Raw genomic sequence first — 20,767 nt, 5'->3', positions numbered from 1 at the left:
GAAGAAAGATCAGACACAGTGGATTAATAATAACAAAAAGTGTGTTTATAACTTGCATTATTAACCCCAATACATGTATGCTCAGTAGAGCAGTGTGTGGACTAAACTTTTACTAATCCTATGGGAAAGATTAATGCATTTCTTGCCTGACTGGCTTGATGCCTTTTTCGAGTTGTCACTTCTCAAAGATCATTTTACTGCTACTTCTACTATCACCTTCACCTTATATTTATTCTGTTATCTTTTTATCATCAGTTTTGTGAATGTTCTGGGATTTTGTTGGTTTATGTTCAAGGTGAAGAAGAGTTATGATAACATTATACACTTTTACAGTATACACTGCTTTGTTTAACAATTTCAACAATTTGACCCTCTGGAATAAAAAGTTCATATCTTAAGACTGCAATTTGTCACGTATAAGATGAAACTGTAAATACATATTTTTCACGGTTAAAATAAGACACTATACAATAAAATATAATGAATGAATTTTGAGTTGTAGTGATTCTCTAGTAGAAAGCTGTAGCAGCAACAGTTATATCCGGGAGGGTAGAGGTTATATTATACCTCCATGGGTAGAGGACGCGAGGCGTCCATGGCATTTTTATTTCTTGAATTTGGCAAAGCATTATGGGAAAACCGCTTGCTTGCAGCAATCCATCCATGTTGCAGCCCCACCAGGCCGGTCATCTCTATAGGGAGTCATTTACGGAGTCGAAAGTTGTGCTTTTGATAATGGCGAGCAACTGCGCTGTTGAAGATTGCACCAGTAACAACCGTAGCAGGTCCAGCAGCGTGCCCCCCCTCTTCAGGTTCCCAAGGAATCCCGAAAGGTACAATTCAAGCCGTAACGTTAGACTTTATGTGTAGCTAATAAGATCGTGCTAGCCAACGCTAGCTAGATTAGCACTAGCTAGCTTATTAGCTACAGACAAAGTAGAAGGGGTTGATTATGATGTAACGAGAGCTAGCTATATATATAGAGAGATGAAAACTAATGAGTGATTATCATTAGCTCAAATGCATTCGTGCTAGCTAGTTACATATAACCAATTACTTCTTTGTTAGCTAGTTAGGTAACGTTAGCTTAGCCAGCTATGAAGTGAGATGAGTGATTATCATTAGCTCAAATGCACTTACTAGTTGCATATTGCATGTAACCAACTGCAGTACTTCATGGCTACATTGTTAGCTAGTTAGCTAACGTTAGCCACAGCAGTGGTAGCTAGCTAACGTTACTTTGTCCTTTTCTCAGATGCAAGAAATGGGTGGAAAACTGTCACCGCACAGATCTACAAGACAAAACACCAGACCAGTTGTACAGATACCAAAGACTTTGTGCAAAACACTTTGAACCATCCGTGATAGAAACTACTGTAAGTGATGTAATTTTCATGATTCACACCATTGTCTTCAGATGGCTGTATGTGGCAAACAGGGGAACACGATGGCCATAACTAATTGTTTAATTATTTTCTAGCAGATTCACAACACAGCAGTACTGAAGGGGGAAGCCATACCAACAATATTTGATTCATCAAACCATCCCAGTAACCTTAAAAGTGGGCAATGCAAGCGGAAGAAAGAACCGGTATGTATATTTTCTCTGCTTTAAAGGTGCAGTATGCGGTTTGTGATTTCCTGTTAGACAGGACAAATTTGGAAAGATTTGGAAAAATTCAGCCCCCTATCTCCAAAGCCACTCCTCCCAACTGGGAGAAAACAAATACCACTACCTAGGCAGGTAGGTAGGTTGACAGGCAGATAAGCCATCTAATAATTTCAAGTTGCTCAAAACTCAGAAAGATTGGACGCACTTATTACAGTCCTGCAACTTCCACAGATTAGATCTATTTCATTTTAGTGTCGGAACACTTAATTTATTGATTGTTGCCAGGATGTAATGAGACCCACCTACTGCACCTTAACTTGTATATTTGACCATAAAATTATAATTGTTTTTCTCTAATGATGTTTTATTTTACAGACTAAAGATGATCAAACCGACATTAAAATTAAGAAAAGTAAGTAATAGCCTTAGGTCCAATGCATGTCTTTTGTGTCGTCACATTTTCTCTCTTGAACCTGGAAATTGCTCAGGCAACTCAGCGTCTCTTTCTCTGTTGTCCTACAGAAGACTCGACAGAAAAAAACGAGAATATCAAAGATGCCTCCCAAATAACCTTTGAGCAGGACCAAAAAGAACTTCTCAAATCGCAGTTTGAAGTTCTTGTGGTACTGTGCAAACAAAATATTCATCTGAATATGCATACTGAAGAAGTGCAGGAGAGCCTCACTACAAGCAATGTCCAGACACTATTAGAATACAGAATGAATGCTGGGGATGAAGCCCTAAGGAAGAGGTTTGAGACGACCCCTGGGAAAGAATTGTGCTCCTCCACCCAGCAAAGTCAGATTATTGAGGTGTGTGAGAATAGCATCCGTGAGGACCTTTTGCATGAGGTCAGAGAAGGCCGGTTCTTCTCACTAGTCACTGATAATTTGGTGGAGATTGAAGAGCGGTGCCACCTCCCTATATTTTTGCGATTTGTGGACCAGTCCAACTGCCTGCGGGAGGAGTTTGCAGGACTACTTCCTTTTGATGGAGATGAAGAAACCCTCACAGACCAGCTGCTGTCTGAGGTGACTGAGAAGTGGGGCTTGAATATGGAATACTGCAGGGGGCAAGCCCACTTGAGTTCTGGTGTGCATGCGAGCAAAATGAAAGCCATTGCTACCAAGATAACAGAGAAGTATCCCATGGCACTGCATTCCATATTATCCACAATTGCTTTGAATACCTCACTGGCAAATTCTATGCCTCTGTCAGGAGTACAGATTGTCATGTCAACTTTTAAGAAAATTGAGTCATTTTTCAAGGACTCTCCCTTACTGCAGTTAGAGTTGGAACATGCCATCTCTATTTTCTATCAGGGAAAGGAAGAGAAAGCCAATGAGCTGAAAGAGGCCTGTCACACCAACTGGACCTTGAGACACGATGCATTTGAGATGGCGGTTGATATCATAGAATCTCTGTTGCTCTGTGTGGATAGTGTTCATGACAATGAAGATCTGAGGTGGAGTGATGAAGTGACACACAATGCCTTGGAAATATCAAAGGCACTGGCAGATTTTGAGTTTGTTATAGCTTTGGTTGTGCTGAAAAACACCTTGTCATTTACCCGCGCCTTTGGTAAAAACTTGCAAGGACGAGCGACAGACACCTACTTCGCTGCAAATAATTTGACAGCTGTGTTGCACTCACTCAATGAGGTGTCCGACAACATTGATGTGTACCATGAGTTTTGGTTTGAAGAAGCCATAAACCTTGCTGCTGCAATGGAGATCCCAGTGAAGGTTCCCAGGCTGTTCCTGAGAAAGCATCGGTCAGAGTCTGGAACAGAGGTGCAGCCAGAGAATTACTACAAGGAACACCTGTCTGTCCCTGTGGTGAGCCATGTCCTTCAGGAAATGAAGGATCTCTTCACTGAAAGTCACGTCAAGGCCATGAGATGTCTATTACTCATCCCGGCTGTCATGGGGCAGCTGAAGTTCGACACGTCCGGGGAGGAAAACATGGATGTTTATAAAAGTGATCTTCCTAATGCAGACACACTCTCTGCCGAGCTGCACTGCTGGTGGGTGAAGTGGAAGCACAGGCTCAGGAAGGATGTCACCCTGCCCTCCAGTATCTATGAAACGCTGCTGCTCGCTGATGTGAAATTTTTCCCCAATGTGCTTGCCTTCTTGAAGGTGCTTGCAACCCTGCCTGTCTTGATTGCTGAGAACAGTTGCGATGCTGCCCGCAAACGCTTCAAACAGTATGTGGAGAACACACCTGACAACTACATATCCAAGAGTCTTACCTTTTTGAACATGCATTATGATGTTACACATGACTTGGATTTCATGGTTGATAAATACATCAAGAAGTACCCTGAGAAAGATTGATTTGGATGGAGAAAATTTGCCTTGTGTTTGAGTCAGTCAGTTGTTGCCTCGGTCTATTGTATTGTATAATTTGTCTATGTATATTTAGATCTGATTACAATGTGCTTTTTTAAATGTATTATAGATACATTTTTCACGTAGACAAATTATGTAAAATGAAATAAAACATCTCTAACAAGGCTTGTGAGCCAATAGTATTATGACTCCTGATTTCTCCCAACACAGATACCTTGTGGTACCAATGTAATACTATTGGCTCACACAAGGCTTATTAGAGGTGGAAACCAAATCTCAGACAGAGATAAACACAATTCCTTTCAGACCCATCAACATTTAAAACATTATTTCATGAATCATGGGGGGGGGGTACTTTTATTCTGCACCTTTCTAACCTCTGTGGATGTTTTTGTGATTTGTATGATTTCTCTACATAAAAATGTAATCTATATCGCCTTTAAAATCTATGATTGATTATACATTGCATACCTTTTCTGTTGCGCTCATAGTGTCAATATTGCAGTTTGTGGGGAACTTCCTTACACCGCAGTGAAAAATTGAGCAGCTGTATGCCTACTGTGTAATGTCACCATGGGGAATTAATCAAGCTTGATATTTGTCATTTGCTAATGAAAATTGTTTCTTTTTTTTAAATAAACCAATACAATTTGACTTTTTGTCTGTCCTTTTTTTCTTCTTCCTGAAAGCAGATCATATTGGACACCATACCACACATTTACATTTACATACACATGATTATTTGTATTTGATGAATGTGGAATGATGACATTATTTATTAGTTCTTAATCATTTTAGATGTTCTAAAACTACCAGTAAAAAGTGTCCATATAACTCAAATCAGGCGTGTTGTTGTATCCCTGTTGTGTGCTATGCTATGGGTAATTTGATTTGGTGTTCACTTTAGATGGCCCGTTTATGCTGCACAAATACAAAGTTTACATATTGTAGCGTGTGGTATGCATGAAGTCCAAAACCTTGTAGCTCTGTGTCACGTGACAATTGGCACGGTTGACTATGAGAGGCCTCGTGGTGGTAATATGATAATATCCTTTTTCGGTAGCTTCAACCTGGAACTCACGTTTTATTTTCAACAGAAATTTGTTTTGTTTTTTAAATTATTATTATTTATACAAATTGTTATCTTGGCGCAGAGGCGAATAGTTATAATTCTTCTAGTGCAGTGAACTGCACATGGTAGGCTACTGAGATCAGTGCGCCATTCAAGCGCTGCACACGACCATTTCCGTCCCCTGATAGAGTTCTTCCTGGTTTAAACACACGGAGAACCCCACGCATCATATCAACTTTTTGAGAATGATATAAGTTAATTGCCCGGAAAGTTCATCATAGGAGTCTGTAGGAATTGTAAACTACAAACTCGACACGTATGGGTTCCGGATTTTTGTTTTAATCTGAGACATGACTTATTCTGATCCAGAGTAGTCCATGCAACCCAAAATGCCCGACTGCTGTGCCGCACCAAATTGTGATCTACACAGAGAGAATTCAGATGTTCTGTTTTTCAGATTTCCTTTGGACCCAGAGAGGTAAGCGTTTTTAAATCTCTGTCCTTTGGTGATACATTGAGTACAAATGCTATTGCGTCTGCTTATAAAGTTGTTTATCCTCTAGTTCAGAGCATTAGCAAGCTACGCTAGCCAATGGTAGTTTCATTGAAAATTGTCAGTCTAATCCCTGGAATGAAAGGCTCACAGACCGTCTCCGTTGCATAATAGCCTACCCCAATGACGAGAGTTTTAACCATTTGTATTGGGTCTGCTGTATGCAATGTATGTTTCGTTTCATTCCAGTAATTAGACGGGGCCTAAGTGCCTAGAATATGGCTAGCTACAGTAAGCTACCATGGTCTTCATTTATTAACCAGCGTTAGCTCACCTCATTCAGGCTGATGGGGGTGAATTGTTTTGAAGCTATGTAGGCCTGGTTGTTGTGATTCATGTGTGTAGACCTTATCTACTTACTAGAAGTAATCAACCAGGTCTATGTAGTGGTTATTTAATTAACCATCCATTTTCAATGTATGTAACAGATGCAAACAATGGCTGAATAACTGTCGCCGTCCTGACCTGGCATCAAAGACCCCTGAGCAATTGCACAAGCTTTACAGGCTATGTGCAAATCACTTTGAACCATCCCTGATTTGTCATGTAAGTACTGTATGCTGTAAAAAATGCTATATTACTCTAATGTGTGCATTATTCCTCCCATCCTTGTCTTCTGTCACTTTGACATTTCCAGAGGTTAGAGTGTGTTGAACTGTGATATTGATCACCTTTATTGTAAACAATTACTCAGCATTTATTTTGGGGATGGAGGTAGGGGTTAAAATTAATTCTTATTTACAAGCTAATGGCTGGTAAAAAAGTTTGTCTTGTACTTTTTTTGATTTACCAGGTAAAAAAATCTGTGTCTTGTATTTTCTTTCATTTATTAGCCAGTTGGCTGGTAAGGCAAAAAGTTAGTTTTAACCCCTGAATGTAGGTTATGTTGTTACCTCCTCCCCAGCGACAGCACAGGGGGAGAGGTAATGTTTTCGGTGGCGTGTATGTCCATATGTCCGTCCGTTAGCAGGATTACGCAAAAACTACCAGACTAATTTTCATGAAACTCGGTGGAGGAGTGTTGCACAGGCCAACTTAGAACTCATTCAATTTTGGAGTGGATACAAATCACGGGGTGGGTTCATGCAGTGAGCCAAACATGGCCGGCCATTCACTTTTTTTGGACTACATTTATCGTCAATGGGGGCCATATCTCGACATGGGAAGGTCACAGATACACAGGGTTTGGACTAGCATAGATTGCGACGTAACAAATGCAGCAATACCAAACATGTCTTGCTCGTACGCATATGCGCGCGCACAGAGTTACGAAATGCATTCATGGGCAGGGGTCTGTGCTCTCTCAGCACAATTTCTAGTTGTTAATGTTATGCAGGCCATATAAGTCATGGAAACATTTCTGTAGTAGTTGCAATCTTGTGTTACAGTATTCACATGATATTGCATGATGGCTTAAATCATGTAAACTGCAAAAACCATCACTAAATTACAAGATCAGTAATTGCAAGGCACCAGATAAAGGAAAAAAGGTAATTTTGAATGCCACGAAATAGGAGATTTATGGTTGTAGTTTTAGGGGACTAGAACTGAAAGTGTAAAATTTAATTGGAATTTGTCTTTTCAGGGCACAGAAGATACTGAGGCAGTGCTTAAGGTGGATGCCATTCCAACAAGATTTGACTTTTCAAGCCATTCAAACAATCCATTGGCCCACACCAGGAAAAGGACAAGGGATCCTGTAAGTACTTTAGTTATGAAAAGTACTTGAATTATGTTTGGATAGCCCTCTCTTGACTCCAGTGAATGCAGGTCATTGCATCTAAAATAAGAAATACAATTGAAATCACTTATGTAACATTCAGGCCATTTGATCATTTGTTTACATGTCACCATATGCACGCTTTGATACCAATGCAAGCAATAAAATATGTTGGGCCGTTGACTCCTTTATTTCCGCCCACTTAGACTGAAGGAGAGCTTGCTTCTTTGAAGAAATCTAAAGGTAACTCTTTTTGAATCTATCTGTATTGATCTATCATATCTATTCTGTATCTAGATAGATAGATAGATGGATAGATAGATTTTACACAATTATATATTATTGTCACCTGTGTATGTATTTACCATGCATGATGTTGTCTCCTTTACATTAGATGACAAGGCGACACATGAGTTGAGCGAAGTGGAAGAGGTTCCTGGAGAGAACATTACAGGTGAATCACAGCAAGAGGACCAAAATAGAGAAGATGCCTCCAACTCTAAAGCAAAGGAAATCCTTAAAGTTTATTTCAAGGAAACTCTTGCTTTCACTGGATTCAGCATTGGCAATGATGCAAACCCCAACCCAGATGAACCTATGGGAGGCCACAGAGGACAGCAGTCTCTCAACCCTGTCTGTGTGGAAAAAATTGACCAGAAAGAAGTGCTTCAGTTCAGTGAAGACCTCATGCAGGAGGAGATCCGGAACAGTTTGAGACTGGCACGTTATTTCTCCATTCTGCTTCAAGATGTCGCAACTATTGAGGGGAAGGAACAAGTCCCAGTGTTCATTAGATCAGTCACTGTGGCTGGGTTCCCACAGAAACACCTTATGGGTTTCCTGCCCTGTGATGCTGACGCAGAGAGTCTGTTTTACATGCTTCTCTCAGAGATTCGAAACAAGTGGGAATTGAGGATGGAGCATTGCAGAGGACTCACCTACATGACCACAGGCAGCATGTGTCTGAAAATGAGAGAGCTTACCAACAGGATTCTTCAGGAGTTTCCTCAGATAGTGCTGGCACCCAGTGACCCGTACGCCTTTAATATTTGGCTTATTCGCTCCATGCCTATACCCTCCATTCAGAAGGTTGTGAATACAGTTGAGGAGGTGGCCCTGTTGCTTAGAAGAACACCAGATCTTAGAAAAAGATTGGAGGGGAAGATCAGGTCAATATATGGCCACCTGAAGGGTGAAGTAGACAGGATCCAGGATGGTTGCCAGAACGACTGGGAGTATGGTATTGATGCATTTCAGATTATGCTGGATATCCTTGAGCCATTCCTAAGTTGCATCAATGAAATGACCACGTCTTCGACGACAGACGCAGACACTGCAGAGCAAATGGCTAACCTCAAGCCTACCCTGAAGAATTTCAATTTCATCATGACACTAGTTGTTCTGAAGAACACCCTATGTTGTGTCAGCATACTCAACTCAAGTCTCAGGGGAGCCATTAGCATCAGCAGCACCTTACAGTACACCATCTCCAATGCCTTAAAGCTGGTTAACAAGTATCTGCAGGAGATTGCAATCCTCCACAGGAAGTGGTTTTCTGATGCTGTGGGCCGGGCAAAGAAGCTTGGTGTGGCAATCTCTCCTCCAGAAGCCTTATCTGAGACAGACAAAGGAGCAATGACTGACACCCCCTTGGAGGACCTGTACAGAGAGACTATGAGCAAGCAAATCTTGCAGTATCTTGTTGATGAGGTGAAGAGAGTGTTTAGTACAGAGATGGTGCGGATTCTTCGATGGCTTGCATTGGTCCCATCTTACATGGCTGACCACAATTTCAGTATCCGCAGGGATAAAGTGGCAGATGCCAATCTGAACAACCTTGCAAGGCCAGACACATTTTATGATGAACTTGGTTGTTGGGAGGTGAAGTGGAGACATGCAAGCAAGCGCAGGATCTTGCCAACAACAGCGTTTGCCACTTTGAAAATACCAGACATTGGGTTTTACCCAAATGTACAAAGCCTGCTGAGGGTTTTGGGCACAATTCCCTGTGTGAACGCAGAGGCAGATGTGTATGGGCAGTACAATATGGTATTGGAGAGGTACCAGTCCTACCTAAGTGCCACACCAGAAGACCAGAGACTATGCAACATGGCATTTGTCTTTGTCAATCAAGATGTGCACTTCAATGTTGAAGACATGGTTGAGACCTATGTACAGAAGCATCCTGAAATATTGCAGTTGCTGCATATGGTAAGCTATCAATATTTCAGTCTGTTAATGGCTTATATGAATAATAATTGATTCTCAAATAATCTAAATGTTGAAATATGTTGATGTACATTTATAGGTTTACATATTCCATGAGCATAATGTTTCTAACGTTTTTTTTTCTATGTCGATAGGATGATGACATGGTAGAGGTGCAGCCCACAGGTAAAGCAGTTGGCTTTTGTTTATTTTGTTAGTGATATTTTCTTATATAGGCACATCCACATTGATTCATCCTGCTTTTTTTGTCCTTTGCTGCATTGCAGTGCCAGCCCTTGAGAATGATGGAAACCACACTGAAAAGGAGAATGAAGAAGAAACACAAGTCATGACCATTGAGATGGAGGCTGAAAGAGTGGTGCAACCGATGTGCGCAGAGACTGATAAAGAGGCTCTCAAATCTGCTTTGCAGGCTGCTGTGACAGCTGCCTACAACAGCCAGAGAAGGCAGGCTGGTGAGACTTCCATGGAACAAGATGGGGAGGTTGAATATGTGTCCAAGTCTGAGATGAAAGAAGTGCTCACAGTATGCGAAGATGCAGTCCGGGAAGGCATTCTGCTTGAAATGGGGAGTTCATTCTTCTCCTTGTTCATCGACCATGTTGTGAGGCTGGGAGAGAACGACCATCTCCCCCTTTTCCTCAGGTTTGTGGACAGTTTTGATGTCATGAGATTGGAGCTAATGGGGTTCATTGACGCGGATCTTGACTGTGATTCCATGTCAGAGCACCTTTTTGAGATTGTCACCAAAGTATGGCGCCTAGATTTGGGCTATTGTCGAGGGCAGGCCTACTTAGGATCTGGTGAAGTCTCATACAAGTTGAAAGCTTTTGCCTGCAAAATCCAGGAGAAGTACCCGCTTGCTATATGCACACACAGTTCATGTTACTCGTTCAACACGTGGTGGTCCAAATCCACCCCCGTGTCTTCTGTGATACGAGCCCTGGATACGTTTGAGGATGTCCTGATGTTCTTTGGCAGCTTGCCTACACTTGAGAAACAGTTAGACCATGTAATTGCATTTGGCCTCAGGGAAAGCTATGAGAAGGTTCAAGAGTTACAGGGGAAGTTCTGTACCCTATGGCAAGAGAAGCATGACTCCTATGAGGTCTTCGTGCAGATGCTGGAGCCCCTGGTTGAGTGTTTGGAGAAAATCAATGACAACCCACAAAGATGGAAAGCTGACGTTTCTGAACGAGCTGGAACACTGCTGCGCCGGATAAGGGACTTTGATTTTATTGTACCCATGGTAGCCCTGAAGAACTCCTCCTCCTTTACCAGAGAACTAAGTGCAGGACTACAGAAGGATCATTTCAGTGCTGCCTCACAGCTTTGCCAGATCAGTGGTATTGTGGGTACCCTGAATAGGGTAAAAACTAACATCAAGGTGTTTCACCAGAATTGGTTTGACGAAGCTTGCGCCCTGGCACAGAGCCTAGGTGTGCAGATAAAAGTGCCTGACAATTCATCTTTGCCCAGGGATAGCATGTTGAAGCCAGCTATGTATTACAAAGATGCCCTGAGTGTGCCCCTCGTGGATAACCTCATCAATGCTGTGAAGGACCATTTCTCTGAAGACCACAAGGAGGCTCTGAACTTCCTCTCCCTGGTTCCATGCTCTGTGACTGTGAGCTACATGTTTGAGATCCTGAAGTCAAAGCCTCCGCTCTACAGCAGTGATCTTCCTGACGCTGACAATTTCTTCACTGAATTGTGCTGCTGGAGGGTGAAGTGGAAGACCAAGGTTGCGTCATTGACTATCCCAGAGAGTATATTTCAGACTCTCCGCTTGCCAGTCATGCAATACTTTGGGAACATCAACATACTGCTGAGGATCATGTCCGTGTTACCCAGCACAGTACTGGAGGATTGTGGTGTTACGATGCGCCACAAGAAGTTTCAAGATTACTTGAGGAACACCTGCCCCAAAGACAGGTCCCCATGTTTGGCCATGCTGCAAGTGGGAACTAACTTCAGCAGAGACCTGGACCGGATGGTTTCCCAGTGTTTGAAGGTTACTCCTCAGACATTGGAGGGTATCTGCTTGGTAAGTTATCATTTGTCAGTTATCTCCATGGCTATTGTTGTCTTACTACTTTACAGACTTTTACAGCAGCAAGTTAATGTATGTATTTATGTTGTTATATTCTTTTTTCAAAAATGTTTTCTCAGGATAAAGAATCCAAAAGTCTGTTGAGGAGCTCTGAAAGTAACATGGAGGGTAAGTTTAACATGACTGTATTTTAAAAATGTAAATGATATGATTGTTTTGGTAAACCACTGCTCTGGTGTTAACATAAAGGAAAAGTGTGCGGTTCAGTGTGACCAACCTGTCTCATACCTTTGATTTTGTCAAATACTGTAAAAGTTGCCTTTGGAAATATGCTATTTACTTTCACTTATATTTCATTTGGTGATCAAATTGTATTTAAACATGGCATCATAAGGGGGATTTGCTGATAGTGTTTTTTTTTTTTTCTCCAGTGGATGACAAAGATGGCGTAGAGGAGCCGGAGATGCCACAATCTATTGACAAGAAAGAGGATCAGGAAATGAAACCAGTGGGGGAGAATGGGCACAGTGGAGATAACCGCCAAAGCTTGGAAACTGTGTTCAGACTGGCGGCCCGCTTGGGGAAAAAGAAGTGCCCACTCTCTGAACTCTCCAAAGAAGATCAAGAGCTTCTCATTCAGGAGCTTGGCATGTGTCACTGGTTTGGAAGTGATAGCAAGCGTGTGCTCAACATTGGCGAGGAGGAAATTGTACAACTGCTCACAAAATCAATCAGGGAAGTGATACTCCAGGAAATACAGGAGTCCCCTTTCTTTTCACTGATCACAGACAAACCTGTTTCAATTGCTGGGAAGAAACACCTGCCTGTTTTTGTCAGGTATGTTGGTGAATGTGCCCCAAAGGTCGAGCTCATCGGTTACTTACCTTTTGATGAAAGCTGTGACATTGATGTACAAGCAAAGTCTCTTGCTTCAACTCTCACTGAAGACTGGGGGTTACAGATGACTCACTGTCGTGGACAAGCACTCATGCGCATGGGTTCAGGTTGTCAGAGCCTGAAGAAAATGTCTCTTGATTTCCTTGAGAGCTACCCTCTTTCAGTCATCACACCTAGCGAGTCTTGCGGTCTCGCCTATTGGCTGGCTGGTAGTATGCATTGTCCTACTGTCACAAATATGCTGGATGTCGTGGAAGACCTACTGCTGTTCTTTGACCAGTCACCTGGACTGGAGGGGCAGTTGGCACAAGCTGTAGATGGGCTACTCAATACACCTAGGGAGGCCTTGGAAGGGATTCCAGAAACCTGTTGTTCCCGGTGGAAGAAGAGGGAGGACTTCTTTGATATCCTAGTTGACACATTGGAGGGAATCTTAAGCTGCTTGGATTCAGTCAGTTCCAGTGCCACAGGTGCCATGTCATTACATGCACAAGTCCTCTCTACTGCCGTGAGAAGCATGGAATTTATTATCACTCTTGTGATCCTTAAAAATGCCTGTGCTCCTCTCCGAAACTGCAGCACTGTCTTCCGCTGTGGCAACCCAGCCGATATAATCTGTGAGTTGGAAAAGATCCCTGTCATCATAGAGACGCTGAGCAAGATGCTGGAGAACATAGCCAACATACACTCACCTTGGTTTGAGGAGGCATTCCAACTAGCATCCAAGGTGGCCCCAGAGCAAGTCTGTTTCCCAGAGAAAGCCAGCAGCTATTCATCTCCAGAGATGTACTACAGGGAGAATATGAGTGCTCCTCTCCTCAGATGTCTCATTGAAGAAATGAAGTACAACTTCTCCGACAGCCATTTGAAGGCCCTGAAGGTCCTGTCTTTACTCCCCTCATGTAATCCCCAGCCCATTCTCCCAGAGTCCACTGACAAGCTGTACAGTCTGTACTTAACCGATCTTCCAGAGCCAGACACAGCAGAGCAAGAAATCAGTAACTGGGCCACTGTGTGGACAGAGAAATATCAGGATGTGGCACCGCCAGCATCCATATCTGAGACACTGCTCCACCCCGAGTCAAAGACCAACCCCACTGTCACCACGCTGCTCAGAGTGGTAGCTGTCCTACCGAGCGTTAGCATGGAATGTGACCTCATGAAAACCACCCTGAACTCCATCAGGGACATTCTTAAGGGCACTATCTGCAAAGGCAGCAAAACTGACACCGTGATGCTCCGCACGCACCACCCGACTGTTCGAAGTCTACAGGAGGTCATTGACAAGTGCATCGAGGTTGACGCAGAGAGCAGTATATGTCTGTCTCAGGTAAATTAACACAAGGAATAATTTCATATGCAATAAATGTGAACATTTTTACTCATACTACAATCAGTTGTGTATGGCATGTAATAACTGTAATATGCGTGCAAATGAAAATGATTCTATTCTCATCTCAACTGGGTTGTTTTACGTGTTACAGGTGAAGATGATGGTTGGAGGACTGAAGCTGGAAGGTGGTAAGTAAAAATGGAAATTAAATGAAAATCAGGCACTTTAATATTTTAATTTCAATTAAATTAGATTTACTTTAGATTAATGATCTAAGCCTACATGTGATTTTGGAATTAGTTAAAGAGTGACAATGGTGGGGGAATGGGGGAATTAACGACATGTCTTCTGTGATTCTGTTAGAAATGGAAGCTGTAGATTTAACCCCTTCTGAAAGACCTCAGCATCCAAAGGATATGGATGTTAAACCCGCTGTTGGAGAGCTGAATGTCATGGACGGAGAGCAGAGACGAACCCTATCTTTCTACGAGCCACCTGTACGAGAGGAGATCCTCAAGGAACTCTGGGGTTCCCAGTTCTTCACAATAATAACCGAACGAGTGGTAGAGATTGAGGATGAGCTGTATGTCCCACTGTGCATCAGGTACTTGGACAAGCAGGACACTCAGTGCGAGGAGACTGTGGCTTTTGTCCCATACACCAAGGACGCAGCTGTCCTGGCTGATTCCATCGAGACTGCCTTGTCAGAGAAATGGGGACTCAACATGGAATTCTGTAGAGGACAAGCCTTTCTAAGCGTTGGTGAGGTAGGGTTTCAGATGAAGGAAGTCACCACGGTGATATCACAGAAATACCCCCTGGCTATGCGTACGGTTAGTTCTGCTGTGTCTCTGAACGTGTGGCTGGCCAGGTCATCTCCTGCTGGGGAGGTGGCAGAAGGGGCAGCCTCCATAGAAAACATGCTACAATGGCTCACGGAGGACACACAAAGACAGACCAAACTGGAAGACATGATCATTCACATGTTTCAGCATGATGAAGGGAAGGGTAATGAGCTGAGAGACAAGCTTATAAAAAATTGGGAGAAGAGTCACGACATGCATGAGGTGATGGTAGAGCTCGCAGAAGTAATCATGCTGTGCCTGAACGAGCTGAAAAGTGAAGAGAAAGAGCATAGCCAAGCATCACACTTCCTTGATAGAGTCAGAAGTTTTGAGTTCATCTTCTCGACAGTTGTGCTCAAGAATGTTCTGATCTTAACCAAAAAGCTCAGTCAGGCTCTTCAGGGAAAGCCTCTGGATGTATTGCTAGCTATGAATAACTTGCCCAACCTCCAGACTTCCCTCAGTGAATTGAAGAGTGATATTGACACCCATCATAATGCCTGGTTTGAGGAGGCCGTCACTTTAGCTTCCAAGCTACAAATAACGATGTTGCACGCTCCGCTTCTAGAACACCTGAGCGAGTTTTACAAGAGAGCAGTGAGTGCTAATGTAGTAGAACACACCATTGCTGAGGTCACCGAGCTCTTCACAGAGCAGGTTCTGAGTACCTTGAGTTGCCTGGTGATTGTGCCTTACGCAATGTCAAAAATGGAGAGCAGTAGTGTGAGTGTGCACATGCTACGCATGTACAAAGATGACTTGCCTGATATGGCCTCACTCCCTGCAGAGTTGAAGTCTTGGAAAGATAAGTGGTTGGATCCCATGGCTGGCTATCTTCCCACCACAGTCCTCGACACGCTGAAGGCGTCACATATAAGGAACTTCAGCAACGTTGAAACGCTCCTTCGTCTCCTGGTCATTTTACCATTCTCAAGGAAAGAAAGTACCTTTAGGCAGGGAAAGAAAAGCCTACAGGGATTCTTGCAGCAGGAGAAGAGGCCCATTGCTGAACTTCATCCTCTGTAATGGTTGGAGGTCTGCCCTCAAAGCTCATGAATATAAACCAGGCTTCTAAGAGGGTGTCATATACTGCTGACCCATTGTATCGTCACACTTTATTTAGGTCTCAGTCCTATTTTTTTTAACTTAGTAGTTATTTCTCTGTATACATGAATGATCGAAGTCATTTTGAAATTTTGTTTTCTTGCAAGCATATATTCTTTTTGTTTGAACAATTTTACTGCCTAATGGGACCAATGTCTTGCCAAAAAAGCAATGCTCACCTGAGGGTTACCAATGCTTGTGTGCCTTTATGCAAAACTAATAGTTACTTCATGCATCATGATAATACAGATGTCAAAAAAGATAGTCCCATCAGGCTTTTGGAGTAACTTTTTTTTCTTTAAAAAAAATCAGGATCAGTTACGTTTTGACTGTGTTAGTGAATCACTTTCATCCATTCATTGAATAAGTTGTATCATACTCTCCCTTGGCACAAATATAAATGGTTAGTTATTTCATGTTGATGTGTTTTATGATGCTTTCCTAGGTTTCCTGTCTATTTAGGGGGGTTAATTTGCTGCAAATGGATCTCCAAATACTGTCTCCTTAAGAGGAAAACCTTCATATATATTTGTCAAAAAATTAATAAAAACTTGTGAAAAGACTAACATTTGTTTTTATTTGATCACTTTAGATGGTGCAGTGTCAGCATGGTTGAAGGTTCTCAGGCAGTCACAAGAGGGCGGTGTACGCCTGGTTATAGAGCAGACAAGGTTGAGTTTCAGTTGGCACGTAGTAGTAGTGTTCTGCTAAACTGAAGATGAAAAAAAGTGTTTCACTTTAAATGTTTACATACATGTGAACTGCAGTAAATGGGCTATATGAGATTTATGGTAGATAAAAGCAATACGCCCCATAGCTATTTGAATGGTATTTCATTAGGCTACTGTTATTAATGAGGCACGGTAGCTAGAACAATGAAGTGTACTCTGTATTTTTTTCTATAGGGAAGGAATTGGAGCTTTTACCCTTGAAAAAGACAAACCATGAGAGCAATTTTCAATGGAAAATTTAAAAAAGGATCCCAAAAACAAGGAATTTCCCACTGGAATCTCCAGAAAATTAATTAGCATAATGTCAAAGATTGTGTGTAGTTTGTGCAGACCCTCCAAATAATTGTCCCTGTATTTGGGAGCTTTCACATTTATTTCTAGGTTTTGAGCGAGGGGCTGACGCTGACCACATATTCCACAAGTAATATATTATTTGTTTGATCAGTGTGCCATTTTCTGGTCAGTCCCTGCTGCACAGCAGAATGGGTATCCTGGGCTGTGTGTTTACATTTGAGACACAACTGAGTTGCCCCCCCTCCAAAAAAAAATAAATATATTTTTGGACATAATTCTCAGCCATCAGTCTCATTGGATTCAAATTCAAGTGAGAAATGTGTAATTTAGCTGAATAGGGAATTTGAAATATCAGGAACAATACCTTTAAATTAGATGCACTGTGTATTGTATGTTGTAGTATTATATGTCTCACCAAATTAAAATGGTTTCACTCCATCTTGATCCAACTCATCCCCACCTCAAAGACTGGTGACCTCACCTAGTGTACTTCAAGGGGCATGTATTCTTCCTGTGGGTTTGTAACACCAGAACCCTCCCTGACAAAGAGTTGATTGTTGGTGCTCAGCTCAGTGTGAAAGGTGCATCTCTATGTCCTCGGTCAGCTGCTGAGCGAACAAATCTTCCCGACTCACTGTGGGCTGCCAGCAGCCTTGTCTGCAGGCAGGTTTACAGCTTAGCCCACAGAGAGGGGCTATGTTCAGGCTAGGAACTATTGTTATTCAGCTCTTGTCTCATCAACCTCTTTGTGGAACTGCACCCCTCAAGTCAAAATAGTGGCGGACCTCATTATAGGGGTTTTTGTCCTCTCTCTCCAAGGGGTGAACATTCTTAGATTGTGAAGATATTGTTTCAAGTTGAGTTGTTTTGGTTATTGTTGACCTATTATACAGCAAGTGAAGGCCTCCTTGTCTCCCAGCAAAACAAGCAATTGCAATCATTTAAGTTCTGTGCCGGTTTCCTTTGGAAGTCAAGGTTTTGCACTGATGTAAGACCTGTGGCTGTCTGTAATCATGTCCACACACAGCTTGGATTTAACTACCCTCAGGAGGGAGAGGCAGAGGGCTTAAGTGGATTTTATTTCAAGGTTTCTTTACAGGGGAAAAAGTGGCAGTCAGGATACAGAGTCACCAACAGACCATTTGGTTTGAGTTACTGAGTTTAAGTTATAACACTTGTTTTTATGCTCTTGCTATGTAAACCTTCCTGTTACACCCTTATGTGTGAAATGTACAGGAATGTCATTGATGAACCTGTTGTCCAGAGCTTTGTTTATATAACCTTCAGATGTTCTTGGGCTATTGATGCAGTACAACTTTGGACATTTCTGGCTGCACAGTCACTCTCCCTAAGCTGGGCATCGGTGATTGGTCACTGATTGCTTGTGCACTGAGGTTGGCTCATGCAAAAATGCGCCCCTGCTCTAGTAGAGAGCAAGTAGGATTACCTGGCAATTTGAAGTGATTATTTTACTGCTTTGGTAACCCCATTTCTTCTCTCCACTTTCAGGATTAAGCATCACTCATTGACAGGAGTGCTCTTGTTCTCTGATACTCTCCACCCATTCTAAGCGTGGAGAAAAATGATAACAGATGTTTCTGCACAATTTATCTATTGTGTGGTGGCAACACTTGCCCCTGAAACCCCTCCGTATTTCTGTAGTGTTCATGGGAAGTGGGAGAGAGGGTCTGTGAAGGAGAGCACCAGGTAAAGTTGTGCTCAAGTTGTTGTCATCATCATCCAAACCCACCCCACAGGTGATGCTGTCCTTATCATCTGCTACTCCCACTTCGTGATGGAGGACCTGTTGGAGCCAGCGCTGCCAAGTAATGTATATTTCCATCATTGAAGTAGTATGTATAATATGCCCTTATATTAAAGAAGGTGCACAAGAAGTCAAATTATATTTTTCAATAAGTATCCATGGCTCATTAACTGCTATGTGTTTTTATTTGTCTATTACCTGTCCTCTCTTGAATTTTTTTCACTCCTTGAACTTCTATCTGTTTAATCATTAAAAATCAACAAATGTAACAAGATAACTATACAAACTATGAATCATTAAGGCCATTTGGAAGTGTTTCACATTCTTTATAAACCCTTTTTAAAAAACAATTTCTAAACATTTTCTGTTGAAATAATTACAATGCAAATTCATATAACAATAAGATGTTTTGTATGCCTTTTTATCAGAAATAAGCCTCATGGTAACATGAAATGGATTCTAAAAATCTGATCAATAACTCATTATGTGTGGTCAGACTTCATTGAAGCCGTGAACTCATAATTATATGTTGGCAATGAATAGCCAGCGCTGTTGGACTCTGGATCCTGTAAGTACATTTGCCAAAGGGTTCATGAATGGATAAACAGCCCTATACATTGTGTTACTGCAAGTCTGACGACTCCTTGAAGACCACATGCAATGTTTTGAAAAGTGCCACCCATCTGTTACTTGAAAGAGCATTGACTCCTCAAAGCAAAGTTGAAGAAAGGTTATAAACAAATGGTACATAAAAGATTTGGTCCAATCTTCTCCTGTAGAGCATGAATTGGATGTTGGTTGTTGTTTTTGTGGTGGTCCCTGCTGTGAAGTACACTCTTGCCTGTTTTCACAAGAGGAGCACCTGAGAATGTACACCAAAAAAACAAGAGATTTTCGCATTGGTGAACAGCACTCAAAAGCTAATCATTGCTGACATCTAGTGCTTTTGTAAACATAGACACAATGTTTTTGTGATAAATCAATATAAACTGACCTCAACTGACCTGTGTCAGTCTGTTTCCGAATACATGGCAGTGTTCCAAAGTCACCTAATGGCAAAATAAAGGGCTTTGAATTCCCTCATATTCGAGGGTTATGTGTTTTGTATTTGGTGGTAAACATTGTTGACATGACAACAATATTGTTACCATCTGTATGTCCTTTTTAAAAAATTGTACTCAATCAGTACTAAATCATTTGGATTAATCTATAAGTTGCTTGTTTATTAATTTAATTAGTTAGGGTGGGTGATGCTTGTCTGTATCATTTCTGAAGTTGTTTTTTCTCTCACAGGATGTTTTGCTTATTTACACTTTTAATCATGAACAAATGATGTGGAAACATATGTTTTTAACTTACCATCCCTAAGAGAACATTTTATTCAATTGTATTGTATATCAACTTTCTGATAGATCTTTCTCAAAAAATAAGTTGTCTTGTCACAGTAACTAGGCCATGGATTCATTTGGGTTTCTTGACTGAACTGCCTATAATAATTCCTGTATCTGCCAGTTGATGGGAACATGACTAAGGAATGGTTAAACAAATTATTCTCAACAGTCCCCAGTTTTATTCAGCAGATATAAATTGAGCCTATGTGCATGCCTGTCCACTCTCAATCATGCTCACTCCCTGCGACATTGTGACTTATGACAAATAAAAGTTGTTTGTTTGACTAATGGCAATTTAAAAAAAATAATAATAATAATAATTCCCCCACATTATGGTGAGGAGGATCTACACAGTGCATGGGCCAGCAGCATCACGATGAATCATAAGAATAAGGACCAGGAGGGATGGGGGGAGGAAGGCACGTCCTCTCAAAGTCCTGTCAGACAGTTCAAGCTTCTTAGGGGGGTTGGCTGTGTCTTAGGGCCCATTCAGGCCCAGATCCCAGAGGGGAAAGGTGAGTGGCCTTATCTTCCCCTGGCTAGCCACCAGACTCTTGATATAGCTATGCTCCTCTTGAGATAGGAGAGACAAAAGACCAACATTGTATGCAAAAGGATCTATTCCTCCCAAACATTTAATCACTGTATTCAAACCACTTTTGCCTCTTTGGAGGATAGACCAGAGTTTGTGACTTAAAGCTATCTATCTATATCTATTCTATCTTGACACCTAGATCAACATACTTTAAAGTGTGATGATGAGTGAGTAATATTTTGGTGAAGGCTCAGCTTTTGAAATGTTTTGCATTTCTAT

General features: G+C 41.8%; 2 protein-coding genes across 3 annotated transcripts; both read left to right on the top strand.

Annotated features, from left to right (window-relative positions):
• The first annotated feature begins 712 nt into the window (after positions 1 to 712).
• On the top strand, positions 713 to 4,533 carry thap12a (THAP domain containing 12a). 2 transcript variants are annotated; one of them, XM_084450576.1, is made up of 5 exons: positions 713 to 833; positions 1,256 to 1,376; positions 1,484 to 1,591; positions 1,988 to 2,024; positions 2,135 to 4,533. In XM_084450576.1, exons 1-5 carry the CDS (start codon positions 736 to 738, stop codon positions 3,949 to 3,951), a joined length of 2,181 nt encoding a protein of 726 aa, XP_084306702.1. In that variant the 5' UTR covers positions 713 to 735; the 3' UTR covers positions 3,952 to 4,533. The 2 variants fall into 2 exon arrangements, with proteins under 2 accessions (XP_084306702.1, XP_084306701.1); XM_084450575.1 differs by having other exon boundaries at positions 1,481 to 1,591.
• A 722-nt stretch (positions 4,534 to 5,255) lies between these two features.
• Positions 5,256 to 16,261, top strand: LOC311318142 (uncharacterized protein). The gene is made up of 11 exons (XM_084449378.1): positions 5,256 to 5,516; positions 6,020 to 6,137; positions 7,177 to 7,290; positions 7,518 to 7,554; positions 7,706 to 9,522; positions 9,675 to 9,705; positions 9,807 to 11,587; positions 11,713 to 11,761; positions 12,025 to 13,820; positions 13,975 to 14,011; positions 14,187 to 16,261. The coding sequence occupies exons 1-11, from the start codon at positions 5,416 to 5,418 to the stop codon at positions 15,692 to 15,694; spliced, it is 7,389 nt and encodes a 2,462-aa protein (XP_084305504.1). The 5' UTR covers positions 5,256 to 5,415; the 3' UTR covers positions 15,695 to 16,261.
• The last annotated feature ends 4,506 nt before the right edge of the window (positions 16,262 to 20,767 follow it).

Source organism: Borostomias antarcticus, assembly GCF_949987555.1.
Source record: "Borostomias antarcticus genome assembly, chromosome: 15".
NCBI lineage: Eukaryota > Metazoa > Chordata > Actinopteri > Stomiiformes > Stomiidae > Borostomias > Borostomias antarcticus.
This window is presented reverse-complemented; position numbering and strand designations above follow the sequence as displayed.